This window comes from Trematomus bernacchii, unplaced genomic scaffold, assembly GCF_902827165.1.
Source record: "Trematomus bernacchii unplaced genomic scaffold, fTreBer1.1, whole genome shotgun sequence".
Taxonomy (NCBI): Eukaryota; Metazoa; Chordata; class Actinopteri; order Perciformes; family Nototheniidae; genus Trematomus; species Trematomus bernacchii.
Genome location: NW_022987714.1, coordinates 1,473,541 through 1,498,700, shown reverse-complemented (window position 1 = coordinate 1,498,700; position 25,160 = coordinate 1,473,541). Strand labels below are relative to the sequence as shown.

Genomic DNA, 25,160 nt, shown 5'->3' with positions numbered 1-25,160 from the left:
CATACATCTGTATAATAAATTGGAGCTATTAGACTATCCATTCAAAAGTTAAATAACTTAAGCTCAAGTGACGGAGTGATCTATTAAATGTCAAACAGGCTTACAACTACGCTGTTAAGTAGCCATCTTACATATCTAAAGGTCTCGCTGCGACTTTGTTCACCAATCTGATGTTCACAGATTGAATCCAATGCATTTGATTAGGGATTGCAGTAAAATATGACATTATAAAGAACTCTACATTGATATGAATAACGCAGCTATCAGGATTACAGAATAGCTTGCGGCATTATGCTTTACACAATATGGAAAAGATAAAAAAAGGACGTCTTAAAAAAATATCTCTGATAATATTCCGTTTTTACTTACTTACTTTACTACATAGAAATATTGTTTTGTTGTATGCAGCCCATATAAATACCCCTTTTCTCAGTATCAGCCACCGTTTAAATCATTTTGCTCTAAGAGGCATTGACATTACAAGACTGCCACAGCATTGCCCACAAATAATTTCCCATCCTGCATTAGTAAAATAGCCATGAAAGTAGACGGACATCATCAATTTCTACAGGGCAATAATAACAAAGAGAATGGGAACTCCCAGTCTACGGCTGACACTTATACTTCACACCATGTTAGAGACTCAGTTCCACATTTCATTTCCTGAGCAGTTAAAATGCTTTGATGCTTACAGAGAATTGTCATACATTCCCAAGCTAGTATACAAAGAACTGCCAAACCAAGGGCATAATGTAGGCATTTTCAATAAGCTGTAAGTACCTACAGTAAATCAAACCTATACAAAAGGCACTAACCACACCTTTAAATATGTTATTTAAGAGGTTACTGCTACCACCTGCCATTTTAGGAGAGACTAATCAAATCCAAATTGTATTGTGTAGTTTCAACAAGAGTCAATAGCCATGCTAGTAACTCTGTAAGGCTGCACAATGGAGCCTCATAAATATGCTAACATGCTCCCACTGCTAATGCAAAAATGCTAATATTTATCATGTACAATGTTAACCATGTTCACCACTTCAGTTTAGCATATTAGCATGCTGACATGTGCTAATATGCAGTAAGAAAATCCATAAATGTAATTCGTTTTGAGTGTATTTGGTCATAATTATAAGTATTACATACTAAATGTTGACGTTGTGAAGGCTGTAACTGCAGGCCGCATAATCAGCCAGGCGCTTTTCAGTTATTTTGTTTAACATATAAACCCAGACACTTTTTAATACACTTTATTTTACTACCTTGAGTGCACCCTACCTTTTTAATTTAGTAAGGTGTTAAATGTGATAACCTGATCAGTGTCTCGAAGCTCAGCTCCTGGCAAAAGGCTGAGCTGCTAAATTACACCTGTTTATGTAAATGGCCCTCGGTGATTGGACTGTGCCATTCTACTAAAACCAGAGGGGTGTTCACAGGAGCCACTTCATCTATGCCACCTATTTTTAAGAAGCGCAATGTTTTCTCTTCCCTGAATTTAACTATGGGCTGACCAGCATGGTTATATAATCCTGCAGTTGGGGAGGAGAAGGCAGAGTCTCTTGGACAGAGTTGCACTCACCATGTTGCTGAAAGTTTTATGTGAAATGCTCTGAAGCAGTTGTATTCATAGGATATATTATCAACCTTGTTTGTTTGTGTTTCTGAATTTGTAAATGTATTTATAAATAATTTGGGTGAGTAAAATCCCATTTTTTTCACCGTATACCTACTCTCTATGCATGTCGTGGTTCTTCACAGATCTGAAGATGGCAGGGGTTTTAACATAATGGGATAACTGAAAATGTGAACAATTCAACCTATCGGGACTATGACTTTCTGTACAAAATGTCCTGGCATTGCCACCAATAGTTGCTAAGATAATTAATTCTGGACCAAAGTGGTGAAGTGACCAATATTGCCATCTCTAGAGTGTGGAGGCTATTTGTATATAACATTAGAAAGACTGATTCTTATTATTACATTATAAGCTTATTGTGCTCATTTTATGTGGCTGTGACTTTGGAATAAATAGACGTCTTTAGCCTTTTACAGAGTAGCAAGGTCAGGTGCAGAGACTGGCATACAAAGAGTTATTCATAAACAGGACATCGCTCCGGCCTTGAGTTGTATGGGAGCTTCGCTCCCACACACAGCTAGGAAGCAGCATTATGAAGATTCCACTATATCTGCAGAAAGCTTCAGCAAAAACAAATTACGTATGATGGCGCCAGAGTAGGCCTGCCATCCACAGGCCGGCCGAATGATGATTGGAGGATCGTGTTGCCAAGAGACTTTTTTCTAAGTCTGCGCACCTACCAAAGAGAACCAAGTCTAAACCGGTATCTCTTCAGCTAGTCTTGACCAATCATAAATGTACGGGCAACGCCCTGTGTAATAAAAATGTATGCACGCACGAGGTTCGAGGCTCTTGTCCGGAAATAGACTGACAGATTACAGCTTTGCTGTCTGTGATTTCTATGATGTGATGGAGTCCTTGGCCAAGTGATATATATATTTTGCTCTCTCATAATAAATAGTTAAACTTAGAAGTCGTCTGTCTTTCCTGGAATTTTGAACACAACAAGAGCCACTAGCATGCCATTTAAAAAGAGCAATTAGGTCAGTCAGTCTTGGAACAAAGGAAAATATCCATAACATCTTTTCTTAAACTTTTTTTTTTAACATTCATGGAATTCAGGTTGCATATCTAAAAAGATGCCAAAACAAAGTCAAACTGAGGATTTTCTTTTTGAAGTTGCATGCCAAACTTGTGTCAGTTAGATTGTTTACCCCTGGCATGAGATTTAGGGTGTTTCTCAATGTCGAGGAAGGCTCCTCCAGAGCCACTATTTCAAGGATGCTACGACATTGAGTCCCGACGAAGGACTGTTCCAATGTCCAGGATCCTTGGAATTCTACCGAGGCCGGCGTCCTTCGTTGCGGGAAATTTCGAGGCTGCACATGTGTATCCTCTGCGGTCTTAAAATTCCCACAATGCTTTGCGCACGGACCTATTTCCAAAATCTTTGGCGGAAATCGCGCTCCATTTAAGGCGGGGCCTCGCATATGACGCACACCTGCACACCTAATAGCCTGTTCCACCATTCTTCGTTTTTCGAGGCTAGGAAGGATTCTTGCCTCGCTTCTGAAGGACCTGACTCGGAAGACATGTCCTACCAAGGAAGCGTCCTGGACATTGAGAAACACCCTTAGACTCCGGCCCAAATGCAAGGCCAGCAGCAACCCAATCAATAGGGAGCCTGGTGTATGACAATAAATCATATTCAAGTGGTAGGTAATGTGGGGTGCCAGACAGAGTACAGGACCACACATAAAATACATTTAGGGCAATTTGTCCCTGATGCACTAACTCTGTCTCATGACTTAGCACTACAAAAAGGAGGGGGATAACAAAATGTCCACACAGAGAAAGAAAACAGACTTTGACTTTGCACCAACACAACACAGGGTAACATTTCCTTAGGCGATGCTGCTCGACCATGAGAGGCCATAAAGCTGAATTACTGATCCAGCTCTTGTTGTCAGTTATACAGATCAGGGTGATTACATGCATAATACATGAAGTCAGTCCACCACACGTCAACCCAAACCCAACCTGTACCTGCACCATTCGTCCTAGAATCGAATCGATCGGCATCAGCTCCTGTCCAACAAATCTACTACAGTCACTTCATCAAAACGGTCATCAATAGAAGGAGTTGGAAAGCTCTTCTTTACTTGTCCCCTGCCGTTTGACAAGATCAAACTGCACAGCGTTTAAAATAAACCCTTCAGGTTCTGGCTTAAATTCCTGCTGAAGTGGGAATAGAAGTAAATCTTTGTAGAGCAGACATTTCACAAGTAGGGACGATCTTATTCTAGTGCACGGGGTGTTGATGCCACCCGCCTGACAGATTTTTCACACTTGCCTGTGATGGTTAATAGGTTGAAGCACACTCCATCATGTCATGTGTAAAGCCTCAAACCAAGCCAACTTACATTTACTTAATTTACTAATGGTGTCACATAGCATCATTATCATTAATTAAGATAAAGTTAGAATCTAAATAATTTTGATAATGAAATGGTAAATTGACTGCAGTTATACTGTGCTTTTTTCAGTCTTTGTGACACATAAAAGCGCTTGCATATACAATCCCGCATTCACCAATTAACACACATTCACATGGAGGCAGAGTCTACCGTCCATACATTGGTTCAATCACGTTTCAAGCAAAAAACTGCCAACTATTTGCTGTTTATCAAATATGAGGATTTGCTGCATTTCATTCTCCAATGATGTGGACTTGGTCTTTTGAAGGTTGGTGGAACAAAAACGTTTTGTTTTTTTAAATGTTCATCTTGGGTACCTTGGACTCAAGGAATTTAAATAGGAATGTTTTGCCATTTACTTGCATTTTAGAAAAATAAGTAACTATACTATGTTTGTTGGAATAAGTAATAATGAAAAGAACCATTACTAACCTACATTTAATTAACACACATCAATAAACTGTAGAATGGGCTTTTAATTGTTCTGTCTTTAAAAAGGTCAGTGGTTCTACATCTTCAGCATTTTCATACTGTTAATTTGCCTTTTCACTTGAAACGATTAGTTCCAAAAAATAAATTCCTCTTTTTCCCAAAAGCAACCGTAAAGCACAGCAAGTGATGACTGCTTCGCCAATCTCAAACACTTTGTCTCTGTCATTTTTTAGTTTCTGTTTCTGCACACATATTCTAAAGGACCCCCTTTAAAAAAATCAAATACCTTTTTCTAAAATTATTCTCACCATGTTAAAAAAGAGTTGCCTCTATGTGGGCGGTTTGCACATCCCCAGGTTGTCGGTTAATGACCTACAATCAAACCCTTAAAGCCCACATGCTGCATTTTGAACATCAGTGAGCAGTCTAAATAGCCAGTGAATGTTTTCCAGTGGGTATAAATAAAGAGCCATTTAACTGTCTGCCTAAGAGACAATGGTAAGCCCAGCATTCATCCCTATTTATTTTGCACAATTTACTTTATTTTTAAGTTTAGTATTGATTGGAGCCCATATCCAGTCGTATTTCCGATGTTCAGTTGACAGTAGCCGGCGGTTGTGTGATTATCAGGCTCACACATGATCAACCTGTTTGTCCTCAACCCCCTTTAATCCTCTGAGGCCATAATCGATATATCCCTCGTAGACCTTTTCTCCCTCTCCCTGCCACTCCACCTTGAGACGCGGTGTGAATTTAAAGGCCACATCAGTGCGGCGAGGAAAACACCCGGCGGAAAGGAACACCCACTCACATAAATCAATTAAAAGCGTGCCAATCAGGTATTGAGCTCCTTTCTAAAAAGAATACCCCCAACACATTAGTAGCCAGTCAACTCATAACTTTACTGCTCTATTTGCAGTCCATTAATCGATGGAAGAGGTTATTCCAGCCTGCCGAATAACCACCAAGTCCTACAACAGGTTTAAATTCACTCTCAACATCTCAATGCTCCTACCTCACCCAACAACTGCCACTAACCAACATGACCTTCTGTATCGTGAAGTTCCATACATCATACAGTCTGTTATGCTCCAAACATTTTCCTTTGCATCTCTCTTTGACCTTCAACAAGAAAAAAGATCTAGCCACGCTAGAAGCTCTATAAAGATTCTGTACTCAAAGGCTCAATGGTGCTTTGAGCTAAACATTATGTTGGCATGCTAACATGCACACAATGAGAATGCTAGCATGCTTATGTTCAGCATGTCATTGTTAAGTGTGTTGTAAACATAAAGGACATCTAAGGCTGATGGTAATGTCATTAGTTTTGTAAAGCATTGCAGTTTAAATGTTGACCAGATGGCACAAAATGAAAAGTCAGAGGCTCATAAAATGTTAAGGTCCAGAGATATCAACCTGTTCAACCATGTCAGGGGATCAACAGAATAGGACTCGTTGTCTGGAATCTAATAGTTTCCTTGATTGGGGTTGCAGCTGACAGAGGCGTATCCAAAGGGGTGGACCAGATTTTTTAACAGATGACAATTTAAAGTAGATATCTGGAATGTGTCTGCAGTGCATTGGTGAGCAGCACAGCTCGTGTTTTTCAAGAGTTCACACATTACACAGGAGCGCCGATTTGCGAGCGCTTAGCTGATGCTGATTTGCCTCTGTCCTCCGGATTTTATCTTTATCTGGAAAATCAGGGGTAAAGTAGTGTAGTGTGAACTATGCATAATATTAAGCCCCTCAATAGGGAGTGGATCTTCTTCCATGTTGCTTGCCCAGAACAGATAAACCAAATTCTGCCGTGTTTTACCTCAAGGCCAACATAGGTTCAACTTAAACTCGCTTGGAAAGGGAGGGTTGAGTGGAGGGGTATTCAGTTGGTTGCAAACCTCAACCCATACTGCCCCTAAATCCTGAGTGCTGGAGCTTTTCTTTTCTTTCTTTTTTTCGTGATGGGACTTATGTGGAGGTCAGTTTAAAGTGACCTTCCTGAGTTTTTTTTTACTGAATAGGACAAACATCTATTTAAATAACTTGTTCTGGACGTCAGTGCCACAATGTATTGTATCCTTTAAATTAAGTATTGATTGGAGCCTCTTTTTCTAAAGGGCTAGGTACATTTGTATTTCTGGCAACACACACAGGAGCTGCTCTCATTGTAAGCCACCTTCCTCTCCCTACCCACGGATGCTGCTGCTCGCACACATCCCCGTACAGTATCATGATGTTGTCCGTGTGTGGTGAGATCACATTATCTCACATCACAGGGAAATTACAAAAATGGCTCCTCCCACTCCTCCTTTTGCTCCTTACGCTCCCCTCCTCCCCTTCCTCTTCCCCGGTCCTCGGTAGCAGCAGGTGTTATTCTCTCATAACCTGAAGATTTAGCTGGTAATTAGCATTACCTCTTAGCCCCAGAGAGTTATTCATGCTTCATGGTAACAGCAGGAGACACGACTCGAATGTGTTTCTGGGCACCCTATGAGAGAAGAAATCACGCCTCAAAAACACGTGGGAGAGATTACTCAAATATGCCTCCTTTGTACCCTCTTTACCCCTCTCGCTGCTGCACGGTTATCGCTCCCCGTTAAGCAATAAGATCCATTACGGTACTCTTTTTTGTGCAGGATATCTGAGGCTGTACAGCACCACAAATAAGCTTTATACTCTTGGGTTTCATTGTAGCTAGAAGCTTTGACCTTGTGTTATGTTGCCCTTAAGTAGGTATTGTAATTGTCTGAAACAATAACAACACAAGGCAATGCAAACCGGGAAAAATATGCATATGATAAAGTGGCTCTGTCCACAGGTTCACAATGAATCGTTCACGGTGCATTGGAATAAATGCACGATTTGGGCTAAATGATAAGCATCCTACTAGGAGGCAATTAACTGCACTGATGTTACATAATGACAGCCCACACTTTACACTAACACAACCGGTGCATGTCAAAGGAGAAGGCTGTTTTTTTTATAAGTAATAAATGGTGTGGCAGTACATCCCCACCTCTTCATGCCAGTCAGCTCCAAGAGAAACAGCGGGTCAGAAATGAAACACCTTGAAACTGTCAGGGTGTTCTCCGCAAAGAGTGGCATTTCTTGACAGGATCTTACCTTTGCTGTTGTGCTCTTCCCTGTTCAGATACATGGTTGTCACTTCACTCCGAGGCGTTGTCTGAATTATTTGTTGGTACTCCTCTGTATCGTGAACTCCGCTGATGTGGTTTGTAGTAGTAGCTGTTTATTGTTTTGTTGCTCCTCAACAGCCTCTCCTCTCCTCCTAGCGGATAGGTGGGCTGGTCTGAGACTCTCTCTCCCTCTATCTCTCTCTCGCACTCTCCCTCTTTCTCTCTTCTAACCACCGGTTCACTGTGGCTCAGAGGACAAAATGGGAAAAAGTGACTTTTTGCAGCTGCTGTTAAGAAGTAGCCTATCTTTTCTCTGCTGCCACTTGTGATTATTGATTTTGTTTGTGCATCCATGTGTCAGTTTGTATAGCTGTGCGTGTAATAAGGAGCTCAGTTGGATCCACCCATGGGATTTATACTTGCTTGCACCCGAGTTGCATGGCTTAATTGGGAATCTCATTAGTGCTGGAAGAAGTATTCGGATTTTAATTAAGCAAAAGTGGAAAAGTACTCAATTACTTGCAGAAGTCCTACACTCAACGCCAGGCTTTACTTACATCCAACATTAGTATTCATCATGCAGAAATGTTATATATTATATATTCAATATGCATGAGTGTAACAAAGATAATGTAGCCAAAGGGTCAAATAATAATAATGTAATAAATAACAATGAAACTAAAGTGAGAAAAAACATATTAGTGAAATAATTAGAGAAAAAGTTGCAATTCATAAAATCTACAAATAATAATTGAATTATCACAGTTTCTTTCTTATGTGTTTTGTTTATTTATACTTAAATTCTTTAAAAAATCCCATCATTAAACAGCAGTAGAGTCCTTTATTGTGATTCATTAACGTTTCAATGTTGTACCTGGTCAACATAAAGCTGATTTTAGTTGCATTGTATCATTGTAACCGATTGCCAGCTATTTTAATAATTGATTAGTGATTTATCAAGAACAAATAAAAAAGCTTAACTTCTCCTATGAGAGGATTTGTTGTGTTAATTAGCTGTATTTAATTCTAAGACGTGTGCTGGATAAAACATTACATTTGTCACATCATAATTCCTCCGAAATTATGATTCTTATGAATGTTTGCTATTTGCTATTTGTGCCAATTTCTTTCAAAAGGCATCGTACTCATGCAAAGTACTAAAGTAAATGTATTGAGATATTATGCACTTTACCTCCTAAACTACAATGACAAATTAAACAAATAAGCAACAACATCCTGTGACAGTAAAACGCTGATATAAGGAGAGACAAACCCACCTGGCCCTGTCACTTCAACCATGCTCAACCTGCTGCTTGTCCATATCCTCATGCCTTCACAAATGGTGGTCAGATGTTCCTGCATCATGAAGCTGTGTGTGAGTTTATTGACCACATTATTAGACCGCAGCCAGAGATTAAGAGCTCTTGAGGAGTAATTGTATGCGTCCTCTGCCAGTTTCTGATGCAAGGTGATGTGGCTGCTATGCAAATGCTTCCTAAATGAGATGCAGAAATGAGATGTAGATTATTCTAACACTCAGTATTCAGGCTGTCTTACATCACACATAGGCAGTAAGTGGTGAGGGAACAATGTGTCTGTGACCTTGACTTAGTCCTAGAAAAAATCCAGCAAGGAGGCAATTTAAAACAATTTCTTCAATAATTTTTCCTTCTTGTTCTCAGAGTACATTTCCAATTTGCAATGGGACTTCTTGTTACATGAAGCTGGCATGAAGGCATGGGACATTATAACATAAATGGGATAAGTCATGACAGTTATTACAACTACTGCACAAGTCCAGCATTTAAATGTTTTAAACAGAACTTGTGTAATCATGCTGTTATGAAATATGGAAAAACTTACAGTGCATGCACATCAACCAATAACCTCTGACCTGAAATCTCTGGAACGCGCTCTGTGATGTTTTTTATCGTACTTCCCAGCCTTTCAGTGTCTCTCACTGCGCCTGAGTAATGAGTATGCAAGTTCTCCATACAAGCCAGCAAAATGGAAAGCTAATATTCCATTCAATCTTGTGGCTCTATGATATCACAGATTACAATTCAAAAGGATATGAATTGAGTCCTACTGTAGATGCAAATGCTGTGTGAGCAATATCGCAAATAACAGTTTGCCTGCGTTTTGTCAATAAAGCTGGGAAGGTCATTTGCTCAAAGCATCCCGCAGTGATTTCCATTTGATTATATTTTGTTTTGAGCTGCGTTCAGTGCTATTTGTTCACAATTGAGAATATTTAGCCATTTGTAAGGAGAATTGTCTGCAGACTAATTTGACCAGAGTCTTAGATATCCCCCTCCTGTCCTCCCAGCATCATTGTGCCTGTCACAGATGCATCTGTCTCCACTGGTATCTATAAATACCCCCTTCTCTACCCTTCAAAAACCTGATTCCCATTGATTTAGTGACCTATATACACATCAACACCATCCCCTCCCTTCCTCCGGCTCTCTGCTCCTTCTATCGATGGCCCTTCACTGTCTCCACCTCTGATTTCCTCTCCATCATTCTCACCCTTTAAGCTCAATTTGAGACTACCTTTTCCTCCATCTTCTCTCCTCCTCTGGCTAGAAAGCATGGAAGACTAATAATAGTTCATCGTGGAAGCTCAAGTCATGACACATGAAAGGGATGAGCATAAGAACAGTGGCTGGTGCTCATTTCTATATTTCAAAGTCTTCTCATTGTGGTAAACTGAGCCTTTTGCTAATCTCTCGAGTGTGTAAACACTGGCGTACAAAGTCTGATGAAAGGAGTCTCAGAGCCACACAATTCAATATGAAATCTGACTCTGGCTGAAATAAGACATGTGAACAATGAAAGAGAGATATAAAATGACAGCACTGTGTGTCTGTGTGTGTGTGCAGGGTTATATCTGAAGTTGCTAAGATTTCATTAAACTTTAAAATAGCATTATAGGTAACTAATGCTATAAACAACAATTTTGAATACATGGCAAACAGCGAGGGATTAACAATGAATAACCCCCTGTCATAGCATCACATCTACTGAAATTAGCAGGATATATGGGGGGTTTATACATTTCATCCCCCAGTGAAATCCACATAAAGGCACATTTTCATATCCTTATCACCACTTTTTAAACACTCTGTTTATCGAGTGAAACCCCACAGACTACAGAGGCTCATCTGTGAACATCTAAGCTGCAAGAGATAGAAAGTAGCGTGACTGAGTGACATAGGTGTGCGTGATTTACTGCCACACCACCCAGGTTTAGCATACACCTGTAGTTCACACAGCACTGCTTTACACTCCCACCACAGCAGGACTAACAGCTCTTCTGCGACCCCACACTGACACCTGGTGGCTCCACAAGGCAGAACATCAGAAAACAGTCTTTAGCTGCTCATACGCCCCGAGGAACCACAGCGTCATCCTCACTCTCTTCAAAACTTTCACACTGCTGTTTGGTTTTCACACTATTACAGATTAAAACAGCAGACTGTTGTATTCTGGTATGTGCTGCACCCTGAAAGCAGATGTGAGTCAAAACTGTAACCCAAAGCACAGACTACAGCAGGCAATTTTAGGACAGTCAGTTTATTGAACAGCAAATTGTGACAGGGAACACAATATTTATTTATTTTTAATTGCATTGTCAACAATGCCTTGGACAAATGCGTCACTCACCAAACATTTCATAAACACCCTCCACAGAGAGAGACATAGTAGATGGAGAATATGGTGAGGGTCCTTCATATTTTAAAGTGCAATAATGCACAATTCCTCTTGGAGGAAGACAACAGAGGCTGAGAGGAGACCCCAGAAGGCCTTCAAGGTCCTCACTTGCATCATACATTGTGTTTTGCTTCGTGTATATATATTTGTTTCAAGTGTGTGTTTGTGTGTTGACTCTACTTATTGCATATCAGTGAGCTGGTTTGTGATTTTTTTTCCGGTGAATGTGTAAAGCACAAATCTTTCGATTAAAATGTAATAAACTCTTCACTATAATTATAATACATCTCATAATATCTAAGATACATTCTTATATCTGATTCATTTAGAATATGTAGGCGATATACATTTTGTGAATAACTGCTGATGGGTGACATAGTGGACCATCACATGGGTCTATTATAATGACCGTCGTCTCAGCCCTATAGATCAAGTTTTACAGACATAGATAAACTTTCTTACAAGACTACAAAGTTAATCAATCGACATCTCCACTGAAATAAATCAGACTTTAATCCAGGTCTGCAAAAGCAGCAGATCCAAGGACTTTGTCCGAGTGTATTTAAAGAGGGCCATGTGGTTTCTTGTGCCTAATATTTCTGTGTGCTTTCCTTTGATTGTTTACACTCTTAGTCATACATTTGGTGTTTTAGAGCTCCTCCACATATACCTGCAGCTGTGGATGCTGCGGAGAGTAGATGGCAGAGGAGTGTGAAAGATAGAAGGAAAGAGGGGAGAGAGCATGGGTCTGACAATCAAAGAGAAAAATACCGCAGTGTCACACTAACAACTACACATCAACTACAGCACTACACAGTCAGACACACACACGCACATACAAAACCAAATGCACAAGGTCAGTGAAAACTCACATCTGAGTAAAAGAAAATAACTTGTACATTAACATTTTCAAGATTTAACCAAAAAATAAAAAACAGAGGGCAGTTAGAAGGAGTTGAGGGAGGTTTCAAAATCATAAAAATAATCTCAACAACACAAAAAATAGGCATTATGATCACAATATCAGCATTTATGAGATGAACTAGGAATGTTGAAAAACTACAACAGTAATTTATAAAGACAAGCTCACATGAGAGGCAGGTCTTTTTGCCGTTTTCCTGTGGCTCAGCTGTCATCTGTAAACACGGCTGGAGGCGCCAGTCCATGTCTAACAGATCTGATGTCCCTCCCTGACCTATGGCTTTCAGGAAAGACATTGATAATGCTAGCTAGCATGTGACAGCCTTGGTCGTTGGTGCCATCAATGTCATATTGCAGCTACTGCATGAAAAAAGCACCATTCACAGATGTTAGATTTACAGTTCTATGTCAGCAGGTCCCTATTTCCCTTTCAGAACGGTTTAATTAGTGCCAGAGGTCATTCACTTAAAACTAACTAAATTCCAATCAACCTTATATGATGCTCCATTTGGTCCTAGTTGATAAAACTGTAGGAAACTAGACAATCGGCTGACACTCCTAAAAACCATCCTGGAGTGTTCCCCTTTGCATACAGTAAAAAACACTTATCAATGTGCTGCATTAAAGTTGAAATTACGCTTGTTGCATTAAAATATTTTCCTTCATTTGATATGTCCACATCGTCATAAAATAAAATCACCACAATACGGATTGAGGGGGGAATTGGAGAGGTAGGTGTGCAAATAAGCCATCATGTACAAAACAAACAATACATCCTAAAACATAGAGTTCATATCATCTGAATATGTACAATAAAGATATGGTGGACACTTTGACACAGAAAAAACAACACATACAAATATATAGTGCTATACTGCCTATCGAAGGGAATATTGATAAGCAGATCTCACTCCCACAAATGATAATACATTGGAAAGTTGCATCCCGTTTCCACAGTGCAGTTGACGAGCTGCTTAAACAGTGGGAGTGAGAAAGGAATGTGATTGGATAATTCACATCAAAGTCACCTTGATCTCCGGAGGGATAAACCAATGGCAGGGCTTCAGTGTTGTGATGCATAAACAAGATAGGACAGGGCTGCTTCCCATGGCAGCTTAAAGCAAACAAAAACCTCTGAAGCAAATAAGTCGAGATGTTTGGTCAAAATCCTAAAACACTGAAAACACATTGGTTTAAGTTTCTGATAAATGAACGTTATTCATTAGATCTTTGGGTCCTGCCACTGAATTCAAAGAATGTGAATTAAATGTGATGTAATCATCTGTAAACAATATTAATTATGTCTGGCTCTAAGGGGTTTGAACTGCTCTTACTGTAGTAACTGGCTCCACAATGGACGACTGTACTCGGCATGTGATGTCTGACCGTTTGTCAGCATAATTACTAAATGGCCACTAATAATCTGGATATTATTCTACTAAAATGACTCTCAACCCATTCAGTGTTCACAGCTTTCATTTGAGCTCAACATGAATCACACAGGCAGAAAACAGCTGTCGCTCAGTTCTCTGTGGACTGCAATTTTAAAAGCGCACAGCAATTTGGCCACAATCCAATCAGTGATATCACAGCAGGTGATTTTTCATCATCCCTCAAAGGCAAAGCCCCCGCTGTGACTTCACTTGTTGAGGTGTGGCAACAAATACAACATGCTTGACAGTTGACCCATATAAATAACTGTATATGCAGTTTTTTTTAACAATATGTACGTGCAGGTTAGTAGTGCATAAAGCCCAAACGCTGTACACTGAGCCTTCAGTCTATGGTTAGACTACAAAACAGGAGATATCTTTTTCACAGAGGCAAAACAGTCAGACCATTGTGGTAGCACTAAATATCAGATGGAACCTGATCTACTTAAAAAGCCAAGGCTATCAAAGCCTGCTCAGAGCTAAATGGCTGAGTTCATTATAACCACTTACAGGAAGGGATGAGGTTCCTCAGAAAAGATCATAGGGGCTGTGCTGGCATCACATCAACACATTCCCTGGGTCTTTGCCTGAAACAGAGGCCTTTATTTTTCTCTAATTCTATATACTATTTTTTTAAGACATAAGGTTGGGGGAAATCTTTGAATATTATTTGGTACATTTTTTGTAATTCTAATGTTTTCAGATATATTTCAAGTAAAGTACGTGCACTCAAATTAGCTAGGTATGTTCTAGCATTTTCAATGGTTCCCTATTGTTTCTCTACAGACTAGCGCTGTTTTAAATGAGTTAGTGTTGGGCTTGCAGACCTGCAGCAACCTAGGGCAGTACATCTACTATGAAAATTCGACAATCATATTCAAAAATGCAATAAAATGCAGTTATTAAAGCAATATTCCATTAAAACCTTAACTGATATGTGTGGCTTCATTTCCAGAGAGCTAGCTTAGCATGCCTACTGGATTTGTGTGTGCCACCACAGGCAGCTTGGCAAACAAAGGCTCCCTCCTTAAACTACTTAGACATTCAAAACAACACATTTAAAACAACATGTACTGATCGGTCATACTTCGACCGATTGAACATTTCTTTCAGAATGAGATGAACCCACACAAAGTTGGCGTGATGCATTGTGGGAGGGAAAGGCAGAAAGGAGGTGCTTCTTATTTGTCTCTTTTAGGCAAATAGCTGAGGAGAATTTCACCCACACCCAGGAAGTAGATCACCTGGGCGATGCCAAACAGCGGTGCAATGACCAAGGCTCGACAGTAGGCTCCCTTCAGGAAGGCTGATGGACCCTCATTTTTCATGATTTTCCTGGAGATCAAATAAAAAGCTCATTAATACATGTGGAACTAGGAGTGGGCATTACATAAAATCAAATTATTTCTGATCAAATAGCTAAATATTGATTTTGGATTGTTATCTTTGGTTGCCTCTACAAAATATATACACGAAGAGATATTAGATATATATGATATTAAATAATATCCCTTTAATGTAATATCTAGGCTAACTTTAGGATATCTAAATAATATTGACATTGCCCAGCACTATGCAAAACAGTGAACTATGAACCAGCGTGTATGATATTGATGGTGTTTTTTCTCTATTTTTTTATTTGTGTTTCCTAATAACTTATCAGATTACTGTTTGTTGGTTCTGCTGTTTGTTTTTATAGATTCTCTGTAAAGTGTGTCGAGACACTCTTACAAATACACACAGCGCCACACCTGCTGCAACAGAAGAGACATAATGAGGTCACCTGATACAGTCAGTCACTCCACTGTACGTGTCTTCCATGCTCCCTCGGTTCAGCGACTGCAGTCTAGTCTTTATCACTGCAACACACAGAGCGCAGGTGAATATATAACATCAGCTGACGGAGCACACACTGCTTAACATCGCACACAGTCCCACTGCTCACCATCGACAGGGTTGACAGCAACAGCCGCTGTGCTCCCTGCAAGGCAGCCTGATATAAACGACACGTAGAAAGGAGCCGGTCCTTCTTTGCCTCGTTTTCCCCAGGTTGTTCAGGTTGGCAAAAAGCGGGAAATAGATCATGGAGAAAGGAACATCCCTAGAAAACGAGAAATGGAGACACACGATCAGAGCAAGTGATGTGAAGTTCTTTGCAGTCGGTTGGTGAAGCTAGAAGACAGATGTTACCTGAGCAGTGTGGCACCGAGGCCCTTATACAGACCAGCAATGCCCTTTTCCCTAAATAATTCTCTGGTGAGCTGTATGGCTGTTGGGGATTTGGTCTCCAGAGTACCTGCTGCCACCGTCTCTGGCATCAGCTTCCTCTGAGCCTCTGTGGAGCATGAAAACCATAACATTAATAACAGCAAAAGCTTTATATAAAGCTACTAGAATCATACAATGCTAAGAATAGGTTTGTGGGCAGACATTTTGAATTCATAGCAGCAAGAAGAAATCAGAATAAGGCTGTTGTAATATCTGACATGACCACAAGAGGCCACTATGTTCTAGTTTATTCCCTACACTTCATTCCTGCTTTAATTTCCATCTGGATTCAATTTCTTTTTACCAATTCGTCCAGCATCTTGGAGTTGGATTTTCAGCATCTCCATAGGAGTTGTGACAATAACCTGCAACAAAACAAATAAAGGTACAGACGTCAAAATACGTACACATGATTGGTCAGTATTGGTGTCTAAGGCAAAACATGTGTCCATTGTCAATCTGCTGACATCCTTTCACTATGTGTCCACTCTTGTTTTCCTCTGTAATCCACACAGTGGTAACTAACTAACTGGATTAAGGGTGAGATGGCCGTGCTCTCAGTGCAATCTTAATCCAAGGTCTGCTGCACTTAATCTAATCACGTTCCTATGCTTTGAAGCCTTTGCCCTCATTGACAAGAGGCATTTCCCTCTGACTCACTCACTCAAGCACATGGCCAAGTACTCTCACAGCATTTTATCTGATCACTCAAATCTAGCTGCCAGTGTATCGCCTGCTAACAGGACAGCATTTCAGTGATTAGAAATCATTCATGAAAACGGAACGTTACAGCTCACATTCAGATAACCGTCATATCTACAGAGACAAACTGCGAGCTAGTTCCTGCAACTAACTCCTCCAAATGTGGTCCTTGTTAATTGAAGCTGCAGGCAGTGATAAATGAGGCGATGACTGAAGCCCAGTGGTGTATTTGAGAGTTGACATTGGCAGGCCTAAAGGCAGCGGTTCCAGATGGAGAACAGGAGGATGCAATTAAAGCAGCACCTCACTCACTCACCTGGCATGTCCCCGCTCCGCACCCAGCCAGCATCTCCTTGACCAGAGTGAGTTTTCTGAAAGAAAGACGATAAATAGAAAGATCAGATTAAAGCAAGACTGGCAGTGTGAGAGCCAGACAACTTTATTTCCCTGAATAATAAGTTGTCACCACCTGCACCGGTGATGCTAATCTTAGTCTTCTATATCAACATGTCAGGCACAAGGGCAGATTAATAATTCACAAGGAGAGCCGCTGGGCCAGACAAGTCAATCATTCATCAGCTTGCATGTTAGTCGCCATAGCGATGGAGATAAAGGCCCCAAAAACCTTCAGGTTTATCTTTGCAGACAGGGCTCCCGGGGGACAATGGGTGGGTGATTGATTTCAGCAACACCAGAAGATGGATGCTAATGTTTGTTATGTGAAACCATTATATGCTAATCGTACTTGGTAACATTATTTCAGACAGGGCTTCTGCTGACACACGCACAAATTATTCTGTAATTTTAAACCAGACAGTTAACAAACCATTTTAAAACACTGGGTGTTCGGAGGAGACGACAGAACATTAGAGGATTAACCGGAGCCTCGGTGAGAATACTGACAGCTAATATGTCAGATTACATGTTAGTAAACAAGCTAGTTAATCAGTGTGAATGAGGGGAGTGGGTGTGTGTCAGTCCGCCTGTCAGTACTTTCATGCCTCACCCATCCTTGGAGAGCTGTTGCCTGAAGAAGTCGTTGGCAGCCAATTTGATGGCTTTCTCTGGCGTGACTAGTGTTAAATTCACCGCCGCTCCTGGGAGAGACAAAGGGCCAGAGAGCAAGAAAGAGGGAGACACAAAGAAGGAAAAGAGAAGTGAGAGAGAGAGAATGTGAGATAACTGCTAGGACGATATGTGAGACGCAGATCCATGTGTTTGATGTCTGTGGCCTCACGATGAAGCTGAAAACAATCGAAACCATATTCTACCTCACATGCTAGCCTTTTACACTCCAGTCTACACATAAATCACAAGAACCTAAAAATACCTACAAAAGTGCACTCAGTAAAGTGCAGAGCTCCCTCTCCTCTCCTCGCTCCCTTATCGTGAAGGTGATTCATCTCACATATGGCCTACATTTAGTGGATCATTACATATCGGGTATGGAATTAATCTGCAGATGCTTCAGTTTAATGATGTCAGTTTTTTGAGCAATGATTAAGGCCTAACCAAGTTACTTCAATTTAGAGGTATAAAAAATGTAATCTAAAATGTGTAATCACTGTAACCACAACAAGTCTGTGAGCATACAGGGATTAATGAGCACATTACATATTTGGCTATTGGGTCTAGTAGTTTTCCAGATATACAGACAGACACACACACAAACAAAGATCATCAGGACACCAAAAACTTACCACGGTACATCCCAAAATACCCCTCTGATCGGATGGTCTTAATAAGGCAATCTGACCTGAAATACAAACATATGTGTTGTGTTAGTTACGGAGAAATCTGATGATAAGTATGGTGACATGCTGATTAATCCTGACTAGATCAGCAACAATGTTTTTTGAATGAAAGAGTAATATACAAAAATCTCATACAGGCTGGTGTAAAGGCCATGTTGCTGGTTTTGCAAGCGAGTCTTGGCCAGGTCGATGGGAAACACACAGGTCACTCCAATTAGGCCAGCGATCCCCCCATTGATCAATTTGGCAGGCAAACTGGAGAAGAGACAAAAAGATGAGATATGAAAGGTCAATAGATGAAAACAAGGCAACAGTGCTGCTGTATTTGTATTAGCTCCACATGTCACCTCACCTGATCTGCTTGTCAGCCATTTATCTGAAGCCCTGTCTGGTCAAAGTGTCAATCTGTCTGTTAGCTGGTCCCACGGTGGTCCGTTTGTTACAGTAGTGTGTTGCTGTCCGAGTGGGATTAGGTAGTCTGATTATGCTTGGTCCACTTGTGTTGCTTATAGTTGTTGTTAGTTCAAGTTAGGGGATACCTGTAAAGAAATAGCAGGTTACATCAAACATCCTCAAAAAGTAGCTGTTGCAACCAAAAAGAGGATCAATACATTACAAAAGTTATAATAACGCAATGTTACCTTCACAAACATTGCGACATAGAAGTGCTTTAGTAACAGGCTGTTTCACCACCTGAGATACTCTGCAAAAACTAGTGTTAATGCACAAAACCCATTTGTTATACATAGTTATAGCCGCAACTCATGATTGTTTTCATTATCAACCTTTGTTTTTATCCAATTGGACCCAAATCCCTTTTTGTCCAGAGGTCTGATATGTTCTGAAGTTTAAGTGCATCTAAAGCAATGAGAGCTAGAGGTCATCAATAGTTGGAAGTGTTTTAGAGAGCTGCATCACGTGTTTATTTTGCTATGAGAAGTTAGTGAGATGGAAGGTCAAGTGTGGAGTCTCAAACGTTAGAAGATGCACAGTAACCCACAGTTTAACACCCAAATGACCAAGGAAAGACCTACGTTCTAAGAAAATCTGAGTGTGTCCACAGATAAAACTGGTTAGATTTAAAAAGGCTTCTTTTACTTTCCATTTGAGCCACTGTACACATAGAAGCGCTGGCTTGGTATTTATTGTGTACGTGTAAAACAGGGCTTGGAAAACATTAAAGTAGAGTAAGCCTCCCCAGTGTGGTTCTAGGGCTGTATAGCATTAACAAAAACCTTCTGACTCTACTTCCAGATGTGCTGTGGAACAAATCAAAAACAGCACTCAGTACTGGGTGAAAAGCCAACAACATCTAACCCAAGCAGCAAGCATGCTAAGATGCTTAGCTAACTGCTAAGATCGATTAGTTGCTATTGATATTTTGTCATTCAGCTAAAGAAATCATCAATACAATTGATTATACAAAACCTTGTATGCCACTTTTTAATCCTTGAATGGGGACTATAGCACAAAATATATAACTATATTTAAGCAGTGTGCAGCATCGTGAGGCACCCTTGTTGACTACTTCAACATTTTAAGCTTTAGTTCAGTGTAGAGGGATTACTTTCTGTTAAAACAAATCTCTCATCCCTGTAGCATCTGTGCGTCATGTGCCCTTGAACACTCGTGTTTTATGCATGAATTCTGACATTGTGAGGCTGGAGTCATACTTTATAGTGATCGCTCTATGCTCTGTATGCTTAGTCATTTCTGAGGAAACAGATGAAATATGTGTGATGTGGTCAGGATGCTCCATATTTTAGGTACAGAATGCCCTCAGTGTGAAAAGATGTTTCCTATTCCCCCTTTCATTCTCTCCACCCCCTTCATCCACCAATCACAACCTGCCTCTGCATCTACAACCCGCCTCCTCCTCTCTCCTCCTCACCGGCCCTCCCCCATAATTTCCCAGTCACGAGTCACGACTCACAAACAGAGCTTTTCCGTCTCAGATTTTTGCTGACTTGTGTGGTTTTTTTTGTGAAGTGCATCTGCACTATTATGACTAATATCACTAGTTCCTCAGACTCAGTTTCAGAAGGATTGCACTGCAGCATGCATAGTTGTTAGGGTGTCAGATAACTATGGCTGTGCACGAATGCAGATGTGGGTGTGTTTGGCTTGGATGGGAACTTGATGCCCCCACTGGCTCATCCAGAGGTGGAGGAGGGAGGAGGACAGAGGTCAGCGCTGCCTCTCCACTCCCTGCAGCTCCTCACAGCCGCTTTGCAACCCTCCTCTGTAGCTCATCCAAACTATTTTCTCATCCAGCTGTGATACAGACCACCTTTTCTTTACAAGCTAACTTCCTTTGTGCCCCTATTTCCTTTTCGCTGTCATCCTCCTGGCCTTGACTCCACAATCAGCAAACTGTTTTCTTTAAACAATAATTCACAGGAGGCTATATGTTCTATTAATAAATGGGATGGATAACGTATATAGAGCACTGCAGTCCTACATGAGTCACCCATCAAACCGACATCTCCCTCCTTCTCTCTCATGCTTGCGGCTATACTCGTCGACTTTAGTTCATCTTCACCACACAACTGTCTGCACCAGGACATTTATTTGACCCACAGCCATAGCCTGGCTGCTCTGCCTTGTCATGACAATTGGGGTCTGTATGGAAGCAGCTAGCCTCAGTGTGCACAGACCACAGCACATTGTCATCACTCACCAACAAAATCTCCAAGGAATTCATTTAATGCTCACAGCAGGGGGAAGAAACAACAAACAGCCAGGAAACTGCATGAGGAACTGGTATGTCTTCTCTCCAGACCGCACACAACTGCATCACTTTAAAGGCTAGAAAGGAGTTTTAGGTCCTGTTTCAATTCACAGACAAAATGATTTAGAGTGACTGAAAACTTCTTCATCGAACACAAGTGACTGAAACATCTCCCTTTTACACACCCATTCACACAGAGGTCATATGTGTAGTTTTCACCTCTAAAGGCAAATAAGCACTGAAGAGTAAACAAAAGACAAGGTGATTGTGAAACTTACCTGCCATGCAAAACTTTGAACTGAACAACTTAACTCAGCCAGCCTTTGGATGCTCTTGATTAAAGTTCTAAAGGAGAGCAGGCACAGACTGAGATAACAGATCCGTGTTTGACCCTTGTTCATCATTACAGCTTGAACAATGAGGCAATAAACACAGTTTCACTGACAAGGATACTGAGAACGTATGTTAAACCTTGTCAGTAAAGCAGTAAAGTTAGGTATTCAAATTCGTACAAAAAAAAATACTTAAACTTCAAGTTCACAAACCAACGCTTTTAATAGGTTAAATACTCATAGTGTATGTAATGATTCAGCACATGTAATCCCACAAAGTGGGGCAGAGGGTGTGTCAACACACATCTTTACATAACATTTGAGAATGCCACCAATGTGGAATAATGTAACATAATAATCCAACACAAGGACAAAGATCTTAAGTCAGATACTTTTATAATTGTATAGAATTATAAAGCTGAGCCTTACATGCTTAAATGTTTCTGGAATAATTGTCGATACATTTTAAGAAGATCAAGCACTTACTGTGTATGTTGTGATAACCAAGACATAAGACCTACACTGAGGTGATAGCTGGTAACAGTAACATTTCATGTAAGCTTTATCCACTTTTATTTGATAAGGCTCATACATGTTTAACCATCATAAGCATGGTTAAATAGAAGTGACAGATGAATGTATCACTCTGTTCTTTACAAAAGATAAGAAGCTTATCTTTCTAAAAATACAAGCAGTATTTGTATTGAAAGTGCATGGAATATACTGAATCAATGCTAGTATAAATAAGACATTATGTGGGTGCAAACTATGCATGTTCTGTAGCTAGCTGATTAGACTAATCTGCTCTAAGGCATGTCTCAATCACAAAAGACTTACAAAAAGATAATTATAACAACTGCAGAAACTGAAACTCTGGAGACAAATCCACACCAGTTCATTTCCAATGCAAAACTCAAAGCAAATTCGGTTTTCCCATTCAAATCAACCAGAAAACAAATTACCTTATCCATCAACTCCTTGGCCTCCTCTCTGTCTTTGTGTGCCAAACAGCGTAAAGGTCTTGCTGACTTAATGACAATCGGTTTGTGGAATGATAGGAGGAAGTGACACAGCACAGTGGTCGTCAGCACTCCTGTCATGTGACTGTGGCTGGTCCAAAAGACAGTAAAACCCTTCATCATCATCATCTTAGAACAGGCTGCTACCAGTCCATCTGTCTCACATGTACTGGTTTGATTAACACTCTGTGAGCTCTAAGCCATACATAGAGGAGCTGCTGCACTAAAGATCTGTTTCACACATAAATGTGTTGCTGCCATCCGCTATCAGATGTCAAGTACTTCTCTGAGCTGAGAGCACAAAGGCCAGATCCAATACACAGCTCAATCTGTCCACTTATACAACCCTTATTTCAACATTTTCTCTAATTGCACATTAATTAGCAGTTATTATACAAGCCTACTGCACAGCTCATATCGGCTGGTGTTATATGACTTACATCCAGCTTTATATTGTCCTTGTGTATATTTATTAAATGTGTCTATTCTTTCTAAAGGGGTGGTCTTCAAATTGTTTTCTGCACAGACATCTGATGTCGTGCTCTAACCTTGCTTCTTTGGTTTAACTGTTTATGAGATGTGCTCTATTTTTGGACATCTACAGCACTGCGGAAATAAGGGATGAAATGTTTGGTGTCACAGATAAATCTGATTACTATTGCCTCTTCCCCACAGCATCAGGATTATAAACGTAATTCCTACTCATGAAAGCTCTCTCGAAATCTCCCTTTACGACCAGTGGAGTGACGGTTGTGATGCATTTCCACTGAAGGTGCTCTACATATTGCAGCCATTAAACCTGCTCCTTTATGCATTGTTATCACCTGTTTTAGATCAGATATAACAAGCTGGGTTTACATTTCAGGCAGCACAAATGCCCCTTCTGTGACACCACAGGTATCTCTGGTGGCCCACTTATTGAAGTCACATGGGGCTTCTCAAATGTTTTGCTTCCCTCTCATATTTCCTACAGTTTGGATAGGAAAATAATAACACCACTGTGAGTGAACTTTCCTTAGAAAAAGAGCTCAATGCAGCATTGAATCATCTGATTACAGTTTGCCGATTACAGGAAGGCATTGAATAGCCTGAAGGTTTGTAACTTTCACCAAGGAGCTCAGCATCTTCCCACACAGCTGAATGTCATGTATATTCAATGGACATAAACCAGTGGCATTTAGTAGTCCTTGCCTTTTGGCATTATTTCTGGAAATGCTATGAGTTGAGTCCTGCATGCAGATTAAACAAGTATTTCATACAATGCTGTTGAATAAGAGAAAATCAATGTTTTCTGCACAAACAGGTAGGCCTACAACAGTTCCAATGGAAAACACAGGATGTCACCCTACACCAAAGCATGACTGCCTTCATGAATTATTTCAAAGCTGCAGGAGTGCTTCATTACACTGCTCGCCTCATCATAACCTAACCAATAACGTTACACTTGCTTCCTTTGAAACCATGCCCAACGTATCGACATTTAGCTCAGCAGTTAGATTATGTGGAGTTCAGCAAAATACGGGGGTAAATCTGTGGTCGACATATTCAGCATTAATTAAAATATCTTCCTTTAATCCTGTCTTCCACTCTTCAAGAAGTCACAGTATGTTAATGTGCTACAGTCTCAGAGTAGCTTCACTTTTCTCTACCAATGAGAAAGGAGGTGGGTACAGAGTAAGTGGGTTTACCCTCCACTACTACCACAGCCAGCACACACACACATGATCCTGACACTGTCAATAGTGAGCGGAAGCCGGCAGAAAGCAACCGCCGCGGCCCCTTAGGCTCCGGGAGAAATTCTGGAATCGGTTCGGTTTCTCTTGACATCTAAAACCAATGAATCCATGCAAACTGATAATGTTAATACATTACCGTTACACCTGTCATTAACGCTTCGGCACGTTTATGCGTAAGATATATAACCGGCATATCAAAGACCCGAATAACCATAGGCAATAACCGTAAATCATGACAACCATAACCGTAATTTATGATTTAACGTCATTTAAGAAGCCTGCCGTTACCATCGCATATTTAAACCCACCATATGTAACGTCAGAAAATATGCTAGGCTTGCCACATAACGGGAAATTGAGCTGCCTCTCACATTTAAGCAGCAAGAAATATATGGTTAAAATCACATTACAAGCTGGCTTTTCGTTTCCATTCAAAGCTAATAGGACATTTAAATGATTATATCGCCTTTACGTTATTCACAGGAGAGATTTTTTACCAAGTTACGTTTTCTGAAAAGACACGATTCACAACATCTGCATTCCGTTATCTACATACCACATATAGAGCCGTTTCCGTTATCTCTCTCGGTGTGGTGTGTGGAATCAAAGCCTTTACTGTCTGGGTCTTTGGCTGGCTGACCGACAATAGCTAACCTTACCGGTGTTACTAGCGGTTGAGTCCAGAGGAGGGAGGTGGAGGAGGTGAGAGTGAGAGCAGGGAGGGCTGGCGATGGAGTAGGATAAAAAAATAAAAAAGGATTTATAAACGGGGTCCTCTAGTGGTACGTAGTAGAAGTACAGACACATTGTGTATTTGCAGTAAAGGTGTAGAGAGGATGGGGGATGGTGGCCAGCGTCATCGTGATGAATCATCTCACCCCAATGACCTTGAATACTAAAAATAGGGAAAAAGGCTACAGCTGAA

At 40.6% G+C, this 25,160-nt stretch overlaps 2 protein-coding genes across 3 annotated transcripts in view; both read right to left on the bottom strand.

The window, feature by feature from the left end:
• syt7a (synaptotagmin VIIa) overlaps positions 1-7,794 on the bottom strand; it is a 75,820-nt gene extending 68,026 nt beyond the window's left edge. For both annotated transcript variants that reach the window (XM_034141213.1, XM_034141214.1), the window contains exon 1: positions 7,609-7,794. In XM_034141213.1, coding sequence (XP_033997104.1) covers positions 7,609-7,642 — 34 coding nt within the window. In that variant the 5' untranslated portion in view covers positions 7,643-7,794. The remainder of the gene's footprint in view (positions 1-7,608) is intronic.
• A 3,391-nt stretch (positions 7,795-11,185) lies between these two features.
• slc25a22a (solute carrier family 25 member 22a) lies at positions 11,186-24,971 on the bottom strand. The gene is given in 12 exon segments (XM_034141212.1): positions 11,186-15,028; positions 15,477-15,552; positions 15,639-15,729; positions 15,731-15,794; positions 15,884-16,028; positions 16,266-16,326; positions 16,980-17,034; positions 17,670-17,760; positions 18,364-18,419; positions 18,553-18,672; positions 18,770-18,956; positions 24,792-24,971. Coding segments are annotated over 11 exon segments (933 nt in total). The 5' UTR covers positions 18,790-18,956; positions 24,792-24,971; the 3' UTR covers positions 11,186-14,874.
• Between the last annotated feature and the right edge of the window lie 189 nt (positions 24,972-25,160).